This window comes from Micrasema longulum, unplaced genomic scaffold (genome assembly GCF_059751315.1).
Source record: "Micrasema longulum isolate JH-2025_06_02 unplaced genomic scaffold, ASM5975131v1 h1tg000239l, whole genome shotgun sequence".
Classification (NCBI taxonomy): Eukaryota; Metazoa; Arthropoda; class Insecta; order Trichoptera; family Brachycentridae; genus Micrasema; species Micrasema longulum.
In genome coordinates, this window is record NW_028277444.1 from 88,124 (window position 1) to 107,511 (window position 19,388).

Here is a 19,388-nt window from a genome sequence, read left to right on the forward strand (position 1 = left end):
CAATGGAAGGATTTTTAAAAAGTGTACCATTCTGAATGTTCTTCTGGAGTTTCACGGTTTGGTCCTGAAAACCGTGTATATTATTTATTGAATCTGCATCAACTTTGTGGAATAACATGATTGAATGGATGGTGTTAGGAAAAAATTAGCCAACCTCAAAGTGAGATAATTGATGTTTATCATCAGGGGCATTAAAAAAAAAAGAAGTATAAAAAGGACTTAACCCTTACTGGTCCAATGTCGAATCTCATTCGACATAGATATTTTCCATATATCATACTTTGGAAAATTAAAGAAACTAATTTTTTAATTTAAAAAAATTTAAACTCGATTTGTAGTAAAAACGAGATTTATTTTTGAAATGTACATAGTAATGGCCTATTATCTATATTTTGTAATTTTCTAAAGTATGATATATGGAAGAAATCGATGTCAAATGAGATTCGACATTGGACCGGTAAGGGTTAATAAAATTTTTACGTTTATTATTTTTTAATATAAACATGTAACGAAAATGGGGGATAACACATTTTTACAAAACACCTTAAAAACCTTTGTAATAACAATAATGCCAAAAATGTTTTTAAATTATCTTACTTCCCAAAAATTATATATAATTCTATAATTTTTATTTTTTATTGCGATGGAAAATTTGAGTAAAAAATAAATCAAATTGAAATAAAAGTTCTAAATGCTCATGTTCTAAACCATGCATTAAAAATACCTTGGGGTTTACTTCCAATATGAATCCCCAAATTACGAAAGAGTTTGCTGCCATTTGTAATAAACAAAACTAGTCGGCAATTTGGAAAACAAAGCGTCTTTTGTAGGGTTAAAACATTTTTGCACTATTGTTATCATATTAGCCACATATTGATCTTAATTGGCAACAATATGTTGAACATCTTAAAGCAGTGTTATATTGATTTTAGTCCAGTAGCATGGTTTTTGGTCAACACATCTAGGTATTACAGAGAATCTGTTAGTCAAACTCAAACTTATAAATTCTCATATATAAATATAAAGGCAGATTAACAAGACAGACTGCTACAAGGTACAAATCCTAAGCGCATAATATAACACGATATCTATACAATTAGCATCAACCCTGATAATGGACACTGGAATGCGATCTGAAACTTCGGAAAAGAGTGCGAAAGACTCACCGTAATATAACCCAGAAAAACTTGCTGTGTATTTTATTTTATTCGATTATTGATTAAACTTACCAACAAGTTGGTACGATGATAGAGACTCACTTCAGACTCTTATGCTGTCAGTTTTCAGTGGGGATTGCAATATTTTCGGACCAACAAGTTGGTATAATGATTGGAGACGAACTTCAGACTCAAGTTGAGTTGACTTGAGTTGTCAAAAATGCAAAAATGGCGAAAATAAATGTTTGCAAAACACATTAAATTGTCTTTAAAGATACAAAGTTCTATTAAAACGTTGGTATAATATAATGATAGGAGCTAACTTCAGACTCTCAAGCTGTAAGTTTTCAGTGCGGATTGCAAATTACTTCGATGTTAATTGCGGGAAAGAAATGTCAATCGCTGGAAAACGCTAATTGCGGGGACGTTATTTTGGGGTTTCACTGTAATTGTAATAAAACAGTTTGTTTTGTATTTTAGCAATTGGCAGCTCTTCTAATAGCCCGTCAAGTGCTGGGAAACTTGAGAGAATCAGCCTGGCCATATCTGCTGGAACACTTGCGACTCGCTAGACTTAGTCTCGCACTGTGGGGAGCGTTGAGCCCTAGCCAAGGTATAATCAAATATCATATTCTTTATATCACGAGGATCGATTGATATGATTCACTCCCTAACCTAATAAATACAAAAAAATATTTCCAGTTTATTTGCTTTATTTATTACCGAATAAAAGGACTAAGGTCCCGTCAGATATATAGATCTAGTGGCTTCCAAAAATAACTTCAATTCTTTTCAAAAGTTTTGTTATCATTTCTGCTAATTAAATATAAATATAAAATAACAATATCAGTCTTAAGCTTCAGGTACCAGTCTAAGGCCTATGAAATATTCTGGTGTGAAAACACCCTTTTAAATATTTCATATAAACCATGTCGGGAATCAAGCCCGAGACCTCTTGCATGGTAGATAATTGCGCTGACCATTACACCACGAGGCCGAAAATATACATTTGCATATTTATTTCTCGTAGAATATCTTAATCTAGCATACGTATTATTGTACCCGCAAAGCCGAGGCCTGTCTACGGGTTAAATTAAATACATTTTAAAAATTATATATTGTTAATTGAATATGTTTAACGAGTCCTTTGAGCATCATGTAGGGCACCTGTACGGAGACTTAAGTCCTCATATGCGGTGTGCGGTATGTGGTGGGCTAAATTCAAACAATTTACATTAAAAAAAATTAAAGCAGAGGCTTAAAGTTTTTAATTTCAATTGGCTAGTTATGTATAGATAATTTGGTTAAATTGTACTAATGCAACTATGCTTTGTTTATATATTTTTTTACCTTTTGTATCCGACAGAAAAACCTCCCGGTCCTTTTGAAAAGACCAATAGCAAGGAAGGTACTCCATCCAAGGGAACTCCTACCCACACTGGTCATGATGCCATCTTGCCTGATGACGGGACCGATGGTGGAAAGGAGCCACATGAAGTGAAGCAGCGCAATATAAGCCAGGCTGAACTGGAATCACAGTTGTTCAAAGTAAGTTCAGTATTCACCAAAAAATATTCCCATTCTTCAGGTCCCGAGTTCGATTCCTGGCAGGGTCGAAGTGAAATGTTTGTTTTAATTATGGTTTAACATGACAGTATTTCACTATCTTTGGGCTGGTACCTGAAACATAATACTGATTACCTTTCCTCCCATGTAACAAAAATGATAAAGATACGCTGCTGCGATTGGAGTGCAATTGCAGTGCCCTATGCACCACTGGGTGATGATATTTAAGGAAATAGATTTTAATATGTAGTAGTAATATTATTTTACATGTAGAATCACAAAGTTTGTTCGTCAAATATTAATTTTAATGCACAATACGTTTTTCTGGTTTTTTATGCCGTTTGTACTATTTACAGATGTTTCGGATCGCATTACAGCGTCCATCATCAGGGTTGATGTGAACATGATCAATTAATTTTAATGTTTTTGGGGTTTTTGTTTTGTGTACATTTGTATATTTAAATGCACTTGGGCATAAATATTGAGAAATAAAAAAGTGATTTTATTTTATTTTTCAGTCCGATGGTACCTTTGCCGAACACCTCGAGATGGTGATGCAGTTAGGATATGTGGTCTTGTTTTCTTCTGCATTCCCCCTGGCTGGACTTTGCGCCCTTATTAACAACCTTATCGAGATTAGAGGGGACGCATTCAAACTGTGTTTTGTCACACAGCGACCTTTCGGGAGAAGAGTCAATAGCATCGGATCCTGGCAGGTAACCTGATTTATTTATTTTCGCATAATTATTATTCAAACATGTTAATACAACCACTTTGTATCAATAAACATTACCATGACTTAATTGATTTTAGTTAAAATATTCTGCTCACACATTGAGAACGAATTGAGTGTTTCAAAATATGATAATTTATCAAATGCTATTGAACTGAGAGTGTCAAAATATGATGAGACATCAAAATATGATGAGATATCAAAGCTTGTTAAACCAAAAGTAACAAAATATGATAAGACATACCTTATGCTTAAATTCTTTTAATTTAAACTCTTTTCTACCCATAATTATATAAAATCATGATTTACGACCCCTGCTTGCACTTCTATAAAACATAGAAATTTGTTTAGTCAATAAAAGTGGAATAAAACTATATATGTATGTACTAAATGTTATTACATATTTGTATATAACCACTTACTCACTTTTCTATGTCTACCGGTTTCGAGACATACCCGTCTCTTCATCATGACACCAATTAAACCAACATCCAAAACCCACTGTACACCTCCACCATAGTTCTTGCACAAAAATATAAAACCAACACGACATGCATTTTAATAAGCAACCCTTACATGCACTGATTAGGTTATGAAAATATTTTATGTTGTCGGTGAAATAAATTATTAGGTATAGGGTGACCATTACAATCGAACATTGTATAACGGTCTATATTTAACATATCCCACCATCGCTCGAACAAGGGTGAATGGATCCATCCTGCAGTGGCTTGAAAGGTTAATTATAAATCAAAGGAACATAATTTTTTGAAGCTTTCCTAAAGTGAAATATTTCCATATTATTTTCTTTTAACCCTTTATTATTTGTAGGTAAAATTTTGACTTTTCCATCAAATACTTGTTGGATTTGGTCATGCCATATCTTTCTTGGTCTTGCTCTATTTCTGCAACTTGTCTCCTTTTCTTGATTTTGTCGATAATGCAAATTACAAATTTACTTAGAGTAAAAAATATAACATAAACTATACATTCTGTATTCGTCTCGAAGCAAATTCACTAATATTTTATTTGAAATCCATGCACAATAAATGCTTAAAATGATTGTCATATTGAATTGATTGGTTACCATATTTGTTAGACCATAAGGCGCACTTTTTTACTTTGAAAATTCAACCAAAAATGTGTATGCGTCTTATGATCCGATGCGTCTTATCGTCCGCAAAATACGGTAGATGCATATTTTCTAGATTTATGAAAAAGCGCAAATTATGAATTAAAGCTTGTTTTTTATCTTACAGAGTGCGATGGAAGTTATGGTTGGAATAGCTGTTCTAGTGAACTGTGCGCTGATCGGTCTCTCTGGAACTGTCCACAGAATGTTTCCTGAAGCCACTTCCATTCAGACTATTCTTGTTATTGTGGCTCTGGAGGTAAATATTATCAACTGGTACATAGATCTTAACTCAGCTAGCCCAAAGCAACAGTGAGATAAACCCGAAATTTCTGATTTTGAGATACACATGCAGATATAAATGTTAATAACTTAAATAGATTTTTGTTTTTAATTAATTAAATATTGATGTTAGATAGTTAACCTATTTGAAAATACAGTCTTCATAATCTAATAATTGAATTACGTCAGACCCTTCGTACCCCTCTAAGTCCGATTATCTGAGAAAAGGTTCTTCAGAGATATCTCACTGTTGCTTTGGGTTAGCGATATCGCACATCCAATAAAATAGTAATTACTAAAAAAAAAAAAGAATTTTAGCTATAATTTATTAAATAACACTTACATTAACTCTTATTTGAACACCGCCATTCTCAAACAGTGTCATATTTTAACTATTTTATCCGTGACAACTGAGATTTTCTTTCAAAAATCTTATAGCATTTTTAAGTACAAATCTAAATATATATGACGCATCGGCATTGCTTCAAAGGTTGAAACAAAAAATCTCAATAAGAAATACATGGTTTTAAGATCATGTGTTTATTTTGTTTTTAGAATTTCCTGGAAATTCTGATATTTTTTTGATTGGATGTCCGATATTATGATGTGCATGCACAAATTTAACTCAACAACAGGTTGTATCTTTTTGGTGTGGTATTGTATTTGGATAGAGAGGGGTTCGAACCTTGGATCTCTGATCCGTGAGTCCGCAACACTAGCCACGGGACCACAACCCGATACCAACTTCTTCTCAGACCAGTTGGTTTAATCAACAATATGTTGAGTTTTGAAGGCGAGCACTAGATTCAACCTCCGAGGGCAGTGGTAGATAACCATTTTAGCTCAGCGATTGTCACATCTAGGAATATTAATAATTTTTTCAGCTCTAGTAAATTAAAGAAACTAAGGAAGCCTAGTAAACAAAGAAAGGGCATCACTTGTTCTTGGGTGAAGATTGTCCGTAAACGATGCGTGTCACCTTTGACGTGCATGTCATAGGTTACCCATCACTGCAGTTATTAATACAGTAAAACCCCTGTTTTATGTTTTTCAAGGGAGCAGCAAAAAAAGTGTTAAACTGAGGAAAACGCCAAAGTGAGGAAATGAAAATTTACGTACTTTGAATTTAGTGAGACAATTATTTACACATTTTTTTATTTACCTCGATTTTATTCTCCATTCACGCGGCCGTGCGCAGCTCAGTGTCTCGTCAGATCTAATGAGTATCGAAAAAATTTCAACGTAAAACCGAGGTTATGAAAAATGTAAAAAACTTTGATTCTGGGGGATGTTTGAATGAGAATGTATGGAAAAAAAATGGGACCTAAACATTTCGGCGTAAAAATGTAAAATTGAGGAATGTAAAAACGAGGTTTTATTGTATTTTTATTTGATTTATGAAATATTTCAGCACGTGATGTTAGCCACCGTAATAATGGTGAAGTTGGTAGTGCCAGAATTACCTTCCTGGCTTGCCACAGAGATGGCCAAGGTAGAGTTCCAGAGAAGAGAAGCATCTCGGACTATGCACACCCCCCTCCAGGTCTGTCTTATTATTAGTTTCTCTGTTATCTCTCCAATTTCTCCCATCTCTCCCATCTCCCGGCTTCCATCCACACAAATCCTTTAATCATTATCTTAGGTCTGCTTTGGCGTTTGATACCCTTTTTATTTGTGTTTCTTTTTTCAAAATGAAAAATCAATGACAGGCATGAAAACATTGACTTTTTAGGACATCGGATTAAAGGCATTTTAAAGTATATTTTATAGACACAATGTTCTGATGTCAAATTCACACAAAGTTTACTAAGTACTCGTATTATCCTTAATTCAAATAAATATCTTTATAAAATTAATTTTTGAAGCACTAACTTTGTGGCATTTCTAATATTAAATCACATTCTACACTACACTGGGATCAGGTGGGATGTTTTGGCTGTGGTCCGTTTAGGAGCTTCTCTGCATTTTCTCCAATGACTAAGAAACCACAGAAAATTTGCCAGGAGAAAGCGGGCTGTTGTCTTTTGTCAACAGACCTTCCGATGCACTTGAAGAATGTTCGGCATTTGGTGTCCTGCTTTCATTCATATCTTTTATTGCCTTAACTATTACTATCTGTCATGTATAACATAACCTCTCTTTACAAGTCTTTGCGACTTATCACTAAATTAATATCTGTAAACTGAAAAAATGGCAATACATCAACTGATGAAAGACATCTTGGGGAGTAACATCATCACATGGCCAGATGTTGATGTTGGATGGCCCAGCCCAATTGGCATAAAAATAATAAAAATAAAATAAATATGTATTGATATTCACACAGATGCAACATTCATCATTCTTCATTTCTTTGGTAGTTTGGAGTTTGTCTTAAATAAATAAATTATATAATAAATCCCTTTTCTTCTAGTTGGAAAGCGGCGGCAACTCAAGTGGAACAAGCCAGGAGGATCTGCTGGGTATAGATCAGGCTACCAGAACTTCTGTGTCTGACGAAGTCACCATTACCCCCGAGGAGAGGCTCCTGATTGGCCGCTTCACTGTTCAGCCGTCTGCCCTGCCTGACCCGGACAAAATGGCAGAAGGAGATAACGATGTATTCGAATCGGAGAGCTCAGAACCGATCTTGGCATCCAGGGCAGCCAGTCGAAGAGTGTCGGAAAAAGAAGGTATTCTTTGTTATAGGCAGCTAATTAACATTATTATCTAATATAAAGTTTATATTTGAAGCACTAACTTTGTGGTTATTCATTATAATAAAATAAATAAAACAACTTTGTTTTTAAGCACTAATTTTCATAATAAGAAAACAATAATTAATAACCAAATAAACAATATTTCTTTTAGTCCTCTCCTGGCTTACTTCGAAAATAATGATATCAAATTACCACCCGTGTAATAAAAAACCACTTGATTTATTGGATTCACGTGTAGTATTTAGTGAACATGATAGAAATAAAATAAAAAGGGATCAATTCATTAGTTACGTAAACCTTGACAAAGAAGCTTGTTTGCTTTGAAACCGGTCAGTGAAAAATAAAAATTAGTGGTTAAAAACAAAGTTGTTTTATTTATTTTATTAACATTATTATCATTTCCCTATCCACACTTAGTAATGCAGAAGGCACTGCATTTTGAAATATACCAGAAACTGGTAACAATATATCTGTACCTCAGAGGCAGACGGATGCAAATCCAGAATTTGATGAAATGACATTTCGATTTTCGTAGCCAGTTTATGACCATGTCCATTGATTTTGAAGAAATGCAAGTTTTATTATGAAAGAACCAATGTATTGAGATACTAAAAATACAAATAAATGTTATAAGTTATTAGAAATCACTTAAAGAAGGTAGATTATTTAGGCTCGTGTTTAACATTTGACGTTTGGATTTGCATCCGTCTGCTTCTGAGATACAGATATGTATATATGAAATTGATTATTTATTATTTATGACGTGAAAAGCATATTCTAAAACTGTTATTTGTGTAAAAAATATTAGGAAGCTGAATAAGTTCACAACAATGTATTCTTCTTAATTATTTTACTACAAATTAGTCAATAATTCATAACTTCTTCACGATACACTGTGCAAATATCGCAAGCAGCTTTGGCAGATTTATTCTCTCAATTGAGCGCTAACAGAAGGTGTCGAAGATGCTCACTTTCGTCTATTTGACATTACATTTTGAAGGCTTGTAATCAAATGAAATAATATATTCAAAATAATGGCAAACACAATGTCTTGTAGAGCAGAAAATTTTCTGTTGAATGGCATATAACCTTAACCATTTTGTCTCACTTTTAAATTTGGAAAATAATGGACAGAACTTATAATAATATGCATATTTATTTATTCATATTTTCTTTTACAAGCTATAATTAATAATCAAAATAATGTGACCTCACTGGGGTTACCCGTGCTAAGGACACTTAACAGTGCACTTTTTAAAAATGTTTTTACACTTGAGAATAAACAAAAAAGATTTACTACACTATTTATCCATAGTTACCCATAATGTTTCAAAATATTATTAAATTTTTAACCTTTATAAATTATAATGTTACAAAACTTAAAAGTTTAATTCCTGACGATGAGGTAGTAACCTCAAAGCCGGTCGAAGTATAACTCTAAATTAAAGTGGTTTATACAAATTTATAAACATATAAGTATAAAATGTCATACCCCAAAGTGAAAAATGTTTTTGATAACAATAATAACTTTTATATATTTAAGTGCCTACATGTTATTACATATTTTATCCTGCAAAAAGCCTCGAGCCCTCTAAAAGTAAAATAAATTGTCCAAAAAAATTCATCCTTACTCCCAAATAAAATAGTTTTTCAATAAATTAATAAATAAAAAAATATTGTAGGCGATGAAAGGTCCAGACAGGGCAGTATCGGCACACCCCCTTCCCTCACCCCCCGCCGCCCCCTGATCCCTGAAATACCGCCATTCCGAGTGAGGAATACACCTTCACCCACCCATCATTTGCCCCAGGTGAGTCTAATACAGTAAAATTTCATTTTTACATTCTTCGATTTTACATTTTCCTGCTTTTTACGCCGAAATTTTCAGTGCACATTTTTTTTCATACATTATCATTCAAATATTTACATATGTACGCATCTTTATAGACCAGTTCAAGCAGTGGCGAGACTGTTACCCCAGCCAGAAGTCCTCTAGTTGCTGAGATTCCTCCCTTTCGGCCCAAAAAGACTCCTTCACCCACAAGACACTGGCCTCACGTAAGTCCATCATAACATATAATGTATAAATCGATCGTCCAAGTTAGGATGGGTTGGGCTAAGTTTTACTTTACTTAATTTAACCTAACCTAACCTAACCTAACCCGGCAGCTTTTGGTTCAACCATTTCCAAAGGGTTGGCTTACAACCTATCTTAGTTAAGTTGTGCTATCTTAATTCACTTAAGCAAGTTCTTTTTGATGATGATTTAGGAAGCCGAACATCCAGGGGTGCACCTAACTGTAGGAACTGGCGGCGCAGAGTGGATCCCCCGCCCACTGAGAGCTGCAGCTCTAGCCGCTAAGGAACCCCTCCATCGCTCTACACATTGCATTCCCCCACTCCCCACACTTAAACTGGAAAAGAAGGTATTTAGCCGCAGAATGTAATTATATACATTATAAAAAAAAATTATTACATAAACAAAAATTTTAATTTACATCTCGACAACACCCTTAGTAGTACTAAATCTATGCAATGTCTCGCAGTAGTCTCCTGCAATGGTCATTTCCCTTAGACAAAATTCAAACTTGTACACTTTTTCTGAAAATGGCTTTCGTTTTGGAGAACTTAATACGTTCATCCGGGACATTAAATACTCTTGGGGCCACAAAAGATACATTTCTCCGCGCAAAAGATGCATGCGTTTTTGGTATTAAATAACTGTTATTTACATATTGCAACTAAGATAGAGAACATTTTAGAGAAGGGAATATGGAAGCCAACATCCCTATTTCTTCAATTCTTCCATCTGTTGATTTTTGTGAAGTTATATTTTTGATGCGGGGAGATTCATCTGACTGAATTATTTCACCTGCATGCTAGGCAACGCCTGAAAATATTTTGATTTTTTTACTTCTGGGATCAATTGTTTAATCAGCAATATATCGAGTTTTATCTTCTACCTACAATGTGTAAGTATTTTTTCAAAGCAAATGGTTTGGCCTTACCAGATCTTATATGTATACAGCGTGTATGGTAAACCCTGTCCCATTGGCATAAAAAAATCTCAATTTTCCTCTTTTTAACTCATCTTACTTGATTTCCTTTTTTTTCTTCTTTCTTTTTTTTTTAGAATTAATTACATGTTGAGTTTAATAGTTATGATTGTATTTTATGTTATTTTCTATACTGCTTTATGTACTTTTTACTCTATATTCTTAGAGCCCTCTGGGCGTTTATTAAATAAACAAATAATAATCATAATTAGCGTTTCAAAATAAAAAACCAAGTGGTTGCTTACTTCTGCAGAGCGCAGAGCTAGCTACCCCCTCCGAACTCTTGTTTTCTCCTCTGCAAAAGTAAGCAATCATTTGCTTTTTTTTTGTTTTAAAATGCTTTTAAATGTTTTTTTTATTTAATGCCAATCATCGTGGTTTTGGATGTGACAGGGTTTACATACACATAATATAAAGTGTTTAAATTGATCTATTTATTTATTCATACAAATATATATACATATTACAAAATAATAATAACGTATCCCTGACTTAATGTGGCCAAGAGCTCTGTGTTGAGTTGGGATACAACATAGTAGAAAGTAGAAGCATACATATTATTAAACAATACCAAAAATAAAAATTATTAAATAAACATATATTTTAATAAACGTCTTTTATCTCATCTTTTTTAAATAAGAAATTCTATTAAGTTCTGCCATAGGATTCATCAGTTCAAATCACCAAAGTAATATTTGCAGGAAATATCTGCTGGAAGCAGTGGCTCCGATCCTGAACTCCTGGGAGCCAGGAGTGTGACTCCGACGAGCGCCAGCACCACCACGAACCAGCCCGTCACCGCCCCGACTACGTCCACAGCTAATACCGAGTCAGCGGCTTCCGCCTCTTCCGGAGAGGAAGAAAAACCCAAAGGTTCTTATCCATTTTTCTCCCAGTAACATTCAGCGATTAAGGTGGAATGTCCGGTGATAAAATCTGATCTTGAAAATAACGTTATTTATTATTTTATCAGTCAAGAAGCAAAGTCCAGCTACCGCAGCTCTGGTGAAGCGCGCCAGGTCTGTCGCGGTGTTCTCGCTGCGGTTGCGTAAAGCTAGAGAGGCCGCCGCTGCCAAGAGTGCCGCCCAAGCCGAGGCGCAACCTCCGGCTAAGGTATTATTTAGCTTAAAATATATGTTTTAGCATTATTTCATTCAACACAATTATATCCTGACGATCAACAGCAAAGCTAGACGAGTGTTAGGGTTTGTCAAAAGAAACTCATGTGATTTTTGACGAGGCCGATTTTGATAAGACATGAAATAAAAAATCAACGCTCTACGGGTCCTTAGAATAGTAGCTTATCTTACTGAGGAGGACTCTAAAATCGATTTTGTATATAATTTTTCCTTAAATTATACTAAAAATAAATAATCACGTTTTTATATATTTCAGGTTCTTCCTCCTCCAATATACGGTGGGGAATTAAGTCTAATACCAATAGAAAAACTGATTCAAGTTGAAGATGTGATGCCACGATCAAACTCTTGAATCTCGACACCAAACTTCAAGTCACTTTATGATTGTTGATATATGTATTTTAGTTTTCATAACTCCTTACTCTGCATTTTACCACATTCCATTCAAAATACCAGTATTATTTTGTGTACCTTAATTTTAAATACTCACAATAATTTTAAAAGGTACAATTTACCTTAAGTTTTTTTTAGTGGGTTTATCTTCTAACCCAATGCAAATTGATTTATTACAAATTTTATTTTACAATAATGCTTTTAATCTTAATCATTCATTGTTATATTTAGTTATTTTATAGTTACTGTTAGTAAAGCAATACTTAGTTCCCTACTAAAGGATTTTTTTATATTGCTTTTTTAGATAAACCTAGAGCGCACTTTTATATATTTATATGTAGATTATATCTTGTTATTCCCTCGTAACGTATGCCAGAAGCAAACCTAATAATCCTTTTTTTTAATAACCCGTTGCTGTTCAAAATTTTATTTTTCACGCCAGGTGGCCCAATTACAGTAGTGAATTATAGCTCAGAACACCTAGGCTTGAGAGAAATCAATTTTTATTTTTGTCTCTTACCGGGAATCGAACCTGGGACCTTCAGTGTCTGAGTCTAGCGTCTTAGTCGTTAGAACACGCAGGTCGCTGAAAATTTTGTTTTTTTATGACACAAAACACTTTTTTGAATGTATTAATTTTTTTTACATTTTTTATGTTAATTACACAGCAATTTAGTCTTTCCAATGACATTTTAATTAAAATACATTTTTTAGTTTCAACCGTTTTTTTTAAAAATAGTTTACCAGTGACAGGGTTTGACAATGTCAGTCACCGTGAAACCCAGTTATCGGTGAAATTTTAAAATTGTAGTGCTCAAAACTAAATTTTTTTTTTTTTTTACATATGGTACATTTGTGCTTTTTCTGTACATCATCCGTAACTGGTACTACAAAATATGTAGGTAATACAATAATTATTGTATCATGATCTATAATAGTTGCGCATCTGTGCAATTAAACAATCGCAATAACACAATAAAATCCGGTAAATGTTAGTGTAAAAAAAATTTACGAGGGTTGATTGATATGTTCCACCCCTGACCTATTTCAAAGTGGACGAGGAAATGTTTTTGTAACTTATTTTTTTAAATAGTCCTTCTGGACTTGCGTGTGCTTCTTCTAGCGATGCTTCAACATTTGTATAGCTTCCTAGTACAACATTTGTCCGACCCCTGTCAACCGCTCATCTGCACACCGCGTGACCTCATTGTCGTCCAGAAATTTCTTTCCGTGTGAATATTTCGTGAGTTTTGGGAACAGCCAGTAGTCCCTGGGGGCTAGATCAGGTGAATGTACGGGATGTTCAGCCAATTCAAACCCAGCTTCGTGAATAGCAGGCGCTAATGCCTTGTACGCTTGAGCATTGTTCTACTGAAACAGCACCTTGCAGCATTTCGCAGTGTACAGTGGCCTGTTGTAACTATACTGTTGCAGGCAACTTGGCATATTAGGCTACATAGTAGAATACACATCAGCTCAACTAGTCACCTCGAAGTAGGTCAGGGGTAAAGTATATGAATCACTCCTCGTGTATGGCCCGATGGAAGGTGTTAATTTATTTTGTGCAATCTTTTCTACCCTTTTTCTAGAATTGTTCATGTTCTAAGTGTTGTGAACTTATTATACATTCCACTTTTTATTATGCCTTGATTCTAAATGTTTCCTCATCAAACACTTACCTGTAGTTATAAATAATTATATGTATTTGTAGTTGTTAAAATTATCATTGACCCTTTTGTCAATTCATTGTATATGCATTTATTTTATGTTTAATGATTCGAAACTTTTAATTCGTATTTTACTCACTTATCACAAAACTACCGTGGTCATTATGGGTAACGTTGGAATTTGATACAACATCAAACAAAAAACTAAGTAAAACCCAGTTGCACTTAAAAAATGGAACTTAAAAATGAAAATTGGTGTCTTTATCGAGATGAGTTCTTATGATATTCTTTTTCCACATAATCCATACTGTCAATTTGTAATAAATATTTTACAGTGAAACCTTTTTAATTGTCGTTAATCTGTTCTGGGGGTCTAACAAATATAGATTCTGACAAATAAAAAAACAAATTTCTCATAAGAAATAACTGAAATTCAATGAATCTGTTTCCAACTCCTAAAATTGGTAATTTAAAAAAAAAAAATGTTTTTTACACGTTGACTTAATTGTACTAAATAGATAAATATTGATAGAAGTGGAAGAGAAAAAAAGTTTATGTTAAGAACGAGAGTTGCTATCTTGGGTTTGCAGTGCCAGTGCCGATGGCGAGAGTGATGACTGATATTGAAAATACTAACCAACATGGAGTAAAATTGTCATCAAAATGTGACATAACTGATTATTTCTCCTAAAAGCTATCACAAAAAACATCTAAATGTGATCCAAAGTTACCCAAAATAACTATATATTATGTCGGTATATTTTTTTTTGTTTACTCAAGGTAATAGACGAGTACAATTCGCCATAATTCTGGCATGATTTGATATGATTCAAGCTGTTGCTGGCATAACTTTAGTTTCTTCAATAACATTAACTCACTACAAATATCTGATCTTCCTTGTTAAAAGCAATCATTTTAAAGTGAAATCTCTTAATTTTTATATTAATTTACGAACAAAACGTTGCCAAGAATATTTTTTCTAAACCTTACTATCGTTCTCCAGATAAATTTATGTTTGTATATCTCAATGTTTGTTAGTTAACTCATGAGCAATAATCTGCACACCACCGCTTATAGAGATGCCATTTTACTCTTTTACGTAGAACAAAAATTTTGCAAAATTTTGATTAGCGACAATTTAATTCTGCTTCTGACCATTGTTAATTGATATGACAATGGACACTTTCGTCGCTGTGCTTGGCTTTGTTTATAAATGACAAAAAATTCCTTATTGCAATTAAAAATTGACAACTGTGAATTGCAGTATATTTGATTGTATACCTTTTAAGGAAATAAATACACATAAATATCGATTCGGCGATTCTCGACCTGAGTACGGCCTGTTGTTTTGCTGCAAATTGTTGCTAACTTCGCGTTTGACCAAAAGCGTACATTAAATTGTGTGCATTTGGGTGGCTCTATATGTGGTAGTGCACGCGCTATTACTCTGAGGTTAACTATTAATTTGTTTTACTCTTGAATAAAATTATTTCAATTAAATGAGGTTAAAGCAGTTCTCGTGAGAGCTTAAATGATAAGTTGTTAAGTTTGCGAACTTTACATAATATGGCAAAAGTGTAACAAGTGTTAAAACATATATTTTTCTAGTGAATTAACTGCGGTTGTTAGTTACGTAGTTAAAAGTATTTTGACGTGTTGTAATAATTAGCTACATAAATAATAAAAAATAAGTGTTTATTATTTTTTTATTTTCACAATTTATAATGCCAGTGTGTCTTGTTTTAATACCCTTTGTAAAAAGCAATCACATTTCTACACCCCATTAGTTTTTAAAATTATTTTTTTGTTGGATGTATTATAGTTATTTTCATGAGCTGACATGACATGGTAAATAGCTTAATATAGGGCGATTTCTATGGGAATCTAAAAAATCTTTTTTGTATATTGTTGGTGTAAAAGTTAGCTTCTAAACAATTGAGTTAGTAAAACAGAATTCTTACCAAAAGTTGTTAGAAAAGATTTAAAAAAAATAAAATATATAAATAATATTTGTTATAAACACCGTAAAAGACTTCTGTTGATTCAAACATTTAAATTGATTTTTCTCAAAATGGGCAATAATGCATTTACCAGTTTATCGACGATATAGAAATCGTATTGTGTTCATAACTGTGAAATAAATTTAAAATATAGTAGGTATGTATTTACTTCAATATACAATCTAGCCAATGTACACATTATTGTAATGTTGTATTTGTGTGATTTTTCCAAGAGTCCTAAATCAAAATTTATGAATTTTAATGCAAAAATATCATTGTAGTCACAATTAAAAGCTGCATAAAACAGCGAGAAAATTTGTTCACCAACTGTCGCTAAATCCGATATCATAAGGCTTACATATTGTAAACAAATCATGATCTTTTGTAATTACATTTTTTTTCCATATTTATATTTACATAGAATTTTAATTACAAAAATACACTTTAAAAATACATCTTAAAATTAAGCTAAAACATAATTTGGAATAAATGCCCACAAAGATTTTTTTTTTGCACCACAACAGGCCAGGAGGCCTAATTACAGTGGTGAATAACATCACAGAGCACCCAGGATTGAGAAAAATCACATTTTAATTTTTGTGTTCTCACCGGGAATCGAACCCGGAACCTCCCGTGCGTGAGTCAAGCGTCTTGACCACTACACCACGGAGGCCGCCGACTTCAACGTCTGAGCGTGCCCCATTTCTTTTTTAATGATTTAAAAGTTTATAGCATATAAATATGGTATGACATAACCATGAAGAAAGAAAAAAAAAAACGAAAGACAGGATTTATTTGCAGTATTTCATTATAAATTATTTTTTATTTTTTTTAAAGAAGGTGCCCATCTATTCCTTCCAAGCCAATCCAAGACCTCAAACCTACTTTAAACAGTATCAGTGATTTTATGTTTTGTAATTCTTTAGGTAGAAGATTGAAAGATCTTGGACCAACATGTAAGGAGTGCCTCTTAACTTAACTTTATATTAACTATATCCTCATTAACTTCATATTAACTATATACCATGTCAGGTCACCATAAAAACCTGCCTACATACACCGATAGTCCAAATATTAATGATGTGTAGATGTGCGTTTTTGTTTAGAAAATATTTACGTAAATTGTTTGCTTTTATAAAAACATGTTTGAAGAAATAGGACGTTGTAAAGGGAAACATTTAGATTTGTGTTTCATATACTAATTTACAGTAAAATAAACTAACAAATATACATCAGTAATAAACTACTAGTCTGCTAGATATAAAAGTAGTTTTTTAGTATGTTAAATAACTACGAATATCAATAATTTGATTACAGTTTTACTGCTAAGTATGTGCTGCTTAAAATATTAGGTGCTAAGAAAGCCAGCCAGATACAAATAGACAGTCGTAATGTTGTTGTATAGATTACCATTTAATATTTGTATTTATTTATTTTATATTTTTAATGTTAGAATAACAGTGGAGTCCCAAATAGGCAAATGAATGCCCATTCTAGGAGCCTCATTTTAAAAAAATAATAACTCCGTACTTAACAAACTCCGAAGTGTGTTTTTCTGTATTGAAAAAGTTGCTATTACCTACTATTATTAACAATCAATTCGGTTTAGCGCTCTTTATATATTGATGTGTTTATAATTCACCTTTATTCCTGTTTAATTTATTGTTAACTTATTTATCATACGAAATATTTATGAGCTTTTTGAATCCTTAGACTTGCGATGCCTTTTATATGAAATATTCTAACATAAGATTATTAAATAAATAACTGTCATTGAAAATTTTCTGGTTAAGTATATTTATTTGATATTTTAAATTTATTATTATTGTTAGTTGTTAAATTACAAACTGAAGGTTGCTTTGAAATCATTTAAGGAACTTTAAAAAGTGAAAGATTAAAACATAAAATAGACTATAATTTATTTTTTATATGTATCACAATCCAAATATTTTTTCATAAGAATTCATTCAGAGAGTGCAAATTTTTGTTCTCTCCTGAGTATTTTAAATTTAATGTGTTCGCGGTTATGCCGACTTAGCCGTCAAAATCGGGTCTCTCATTCATTAAAGAAATGACAGATGTTAGTCCAAATGACATTGGTACTGAAAAGACAGCTATAGGCTATGTGAAACTGAATTAATTATATGGTAGGAGATATTGTGTACCTATAAACAGTCAGCAACGAAAGTGTCTCAGTATATTAATCAAATAAGATTTACTTCTAACCATCAACTACGGTCCAATCGGAAGTGAAATACTCCAATAAATAAGTAAGTTATGATATGTGTTTATGTGAGTGGATCATATGAGAAAAAAGTGTCCGCGATCTTTTTAAATATAATGCAAATTCATCAGAAAAACTAAATTCTTTTATTTAAAATTTGATCCATTACATTTTTATCGCCACAAAGTCTTTAATGTTTATTTGTCATTTTTATTAGACAATTTATTATAGCATACAATTATTTGAAAACAGTATAACAATTTCCACCTCCGTAATAAGATTAAATGAACTTATTTTCATTAAACGAAAATCGGAACTAAAGCTTAAGTATTAAATAAAGATACATCCATTTTGTAATGAGGTACTTGAGACATATGAAACATTTCATGGGTACTTCTTACACATACATGCAAAAAAAAATATCTTACAATTAAAAAAAAAAGTTCTCCATAACATTCGTATTTTTATTGCTGTACGCCGATTACAATGGGAAGTTGACATAGTTATCTTTAATTGTCTAAAAAGTAAAATCAAATTTTCTTCATGAAAATATTTATATTTTTATGATATTCTATTTAAAACATGTTCAATCACATGTCATCAACAAGATACTTCAAATTTTTATACAAATATTCATATTTTCATTCACGACATTCGAAGATTACACTCTTAATTTCTCATTGTAATTGGAACCCGGAGACTGCTCCAATTCGAGTCCTATCACAGTTATTTATGACTAACAGAAAATGCATTTAAAAATTAAAATAATGTGTTAATCATGAAATGCTATTTAATTAAATATTATACATAATTATGACATTGGTTGCTATTTTGAATCCAAAAGTCTGTGAATCCCATCAGCGTTAAAAAATGCAAAAGCTAATCAATTCATGTTTGTTAGTGAAAATTCTTGGTGGAAGTTCATTGTAATTTATTATAGAAATCAAAGATGAGTGATACTAAAATCCACAAATTTGGAATAATCAGTGACTAGTTTCATCAGGCGCTAGATTTATCCCGATTCAATATTATATTAAATAGTTATGGTTATTGAATGATATGGATTTTTTTTACACTTTATTTACAAATGGCAGAAATAATTTTACAATCCAGAGCTTTAGAGTCGGCGAGGAAAAGAGAATGATCTTTCTTATGTTTTTCTTTTATAATTTTTTTCAGCGCTCTTTGTTATCGTCATGGCACAGTTTTATTATAAAATTCGATATATAAAAAAAACAGCAACGATTGAGAATTCAAAATTGTATTATAGTAATTGAATTGAAATGTTTTTGTCTGAAGGAGCTTTTCAAAGGAGCTTCACAAAATGTTTCGAGATAAAT

The 19,388-nt window shown here is 32.5% G+C and overlaps 1 protein-coding gene across 1 annotated transcript in view; it reads left to right on the top strand.

The window, feature by feature from the left end:
* wwk (anoctamin 8 white walker) overlaps positions 1-12,214 on the top strand; it is a 29,431-nt gene extending 17,217 nt beyond the window's left edge. Inside the window, exons 14-25 of the mRNA XM_088243865.1 lie at positions 1,638-1,770; positions 2,524-2,705; positions 3,242-3,439; positions 4,716-4,847; positions 6,282-6,413; positions 7,284-7,542; positions 9,252-9,379; positions 9,517-9,627; positions 9,840-9,995; positions 11,327-11,498; positions 11,599-11,738; positions 12,021-12,214. Of these exons, the coding sequence (XP_088099991.1) occupies positions 1,638-1,770; positions 2,524-2,705; positions 3,242-3,439; positions 4,716-4,847; positions 6,282-6,413; positions 7,284-7,542; positions 9,252-9,379; positions 9,517-9,627; positions 9,840-9,995; positions 11,327-11,498; positions 11,599-11,738; positions 12,021-12,116 (1,839 nt within the window). The 3' untranslated portion in view covers positions 12,117-12,214. The remainder of the gene's footprint in view (positions 1-1,637; positions 1,771-2,523; positions 2,706-3,241; positions 3,440-4,715; positions 4,848-6,281; positions 6,414-7,283; positions 7,543-9,251; positions 9,380-9,516; positions 9,628-9,839; positions 9,996-11,326; positions 11,499-11,598; positions 11,739-12,020) is intronic.
* Positions 12,215-19,388: the final 7,174 nt, after the last annotated feature.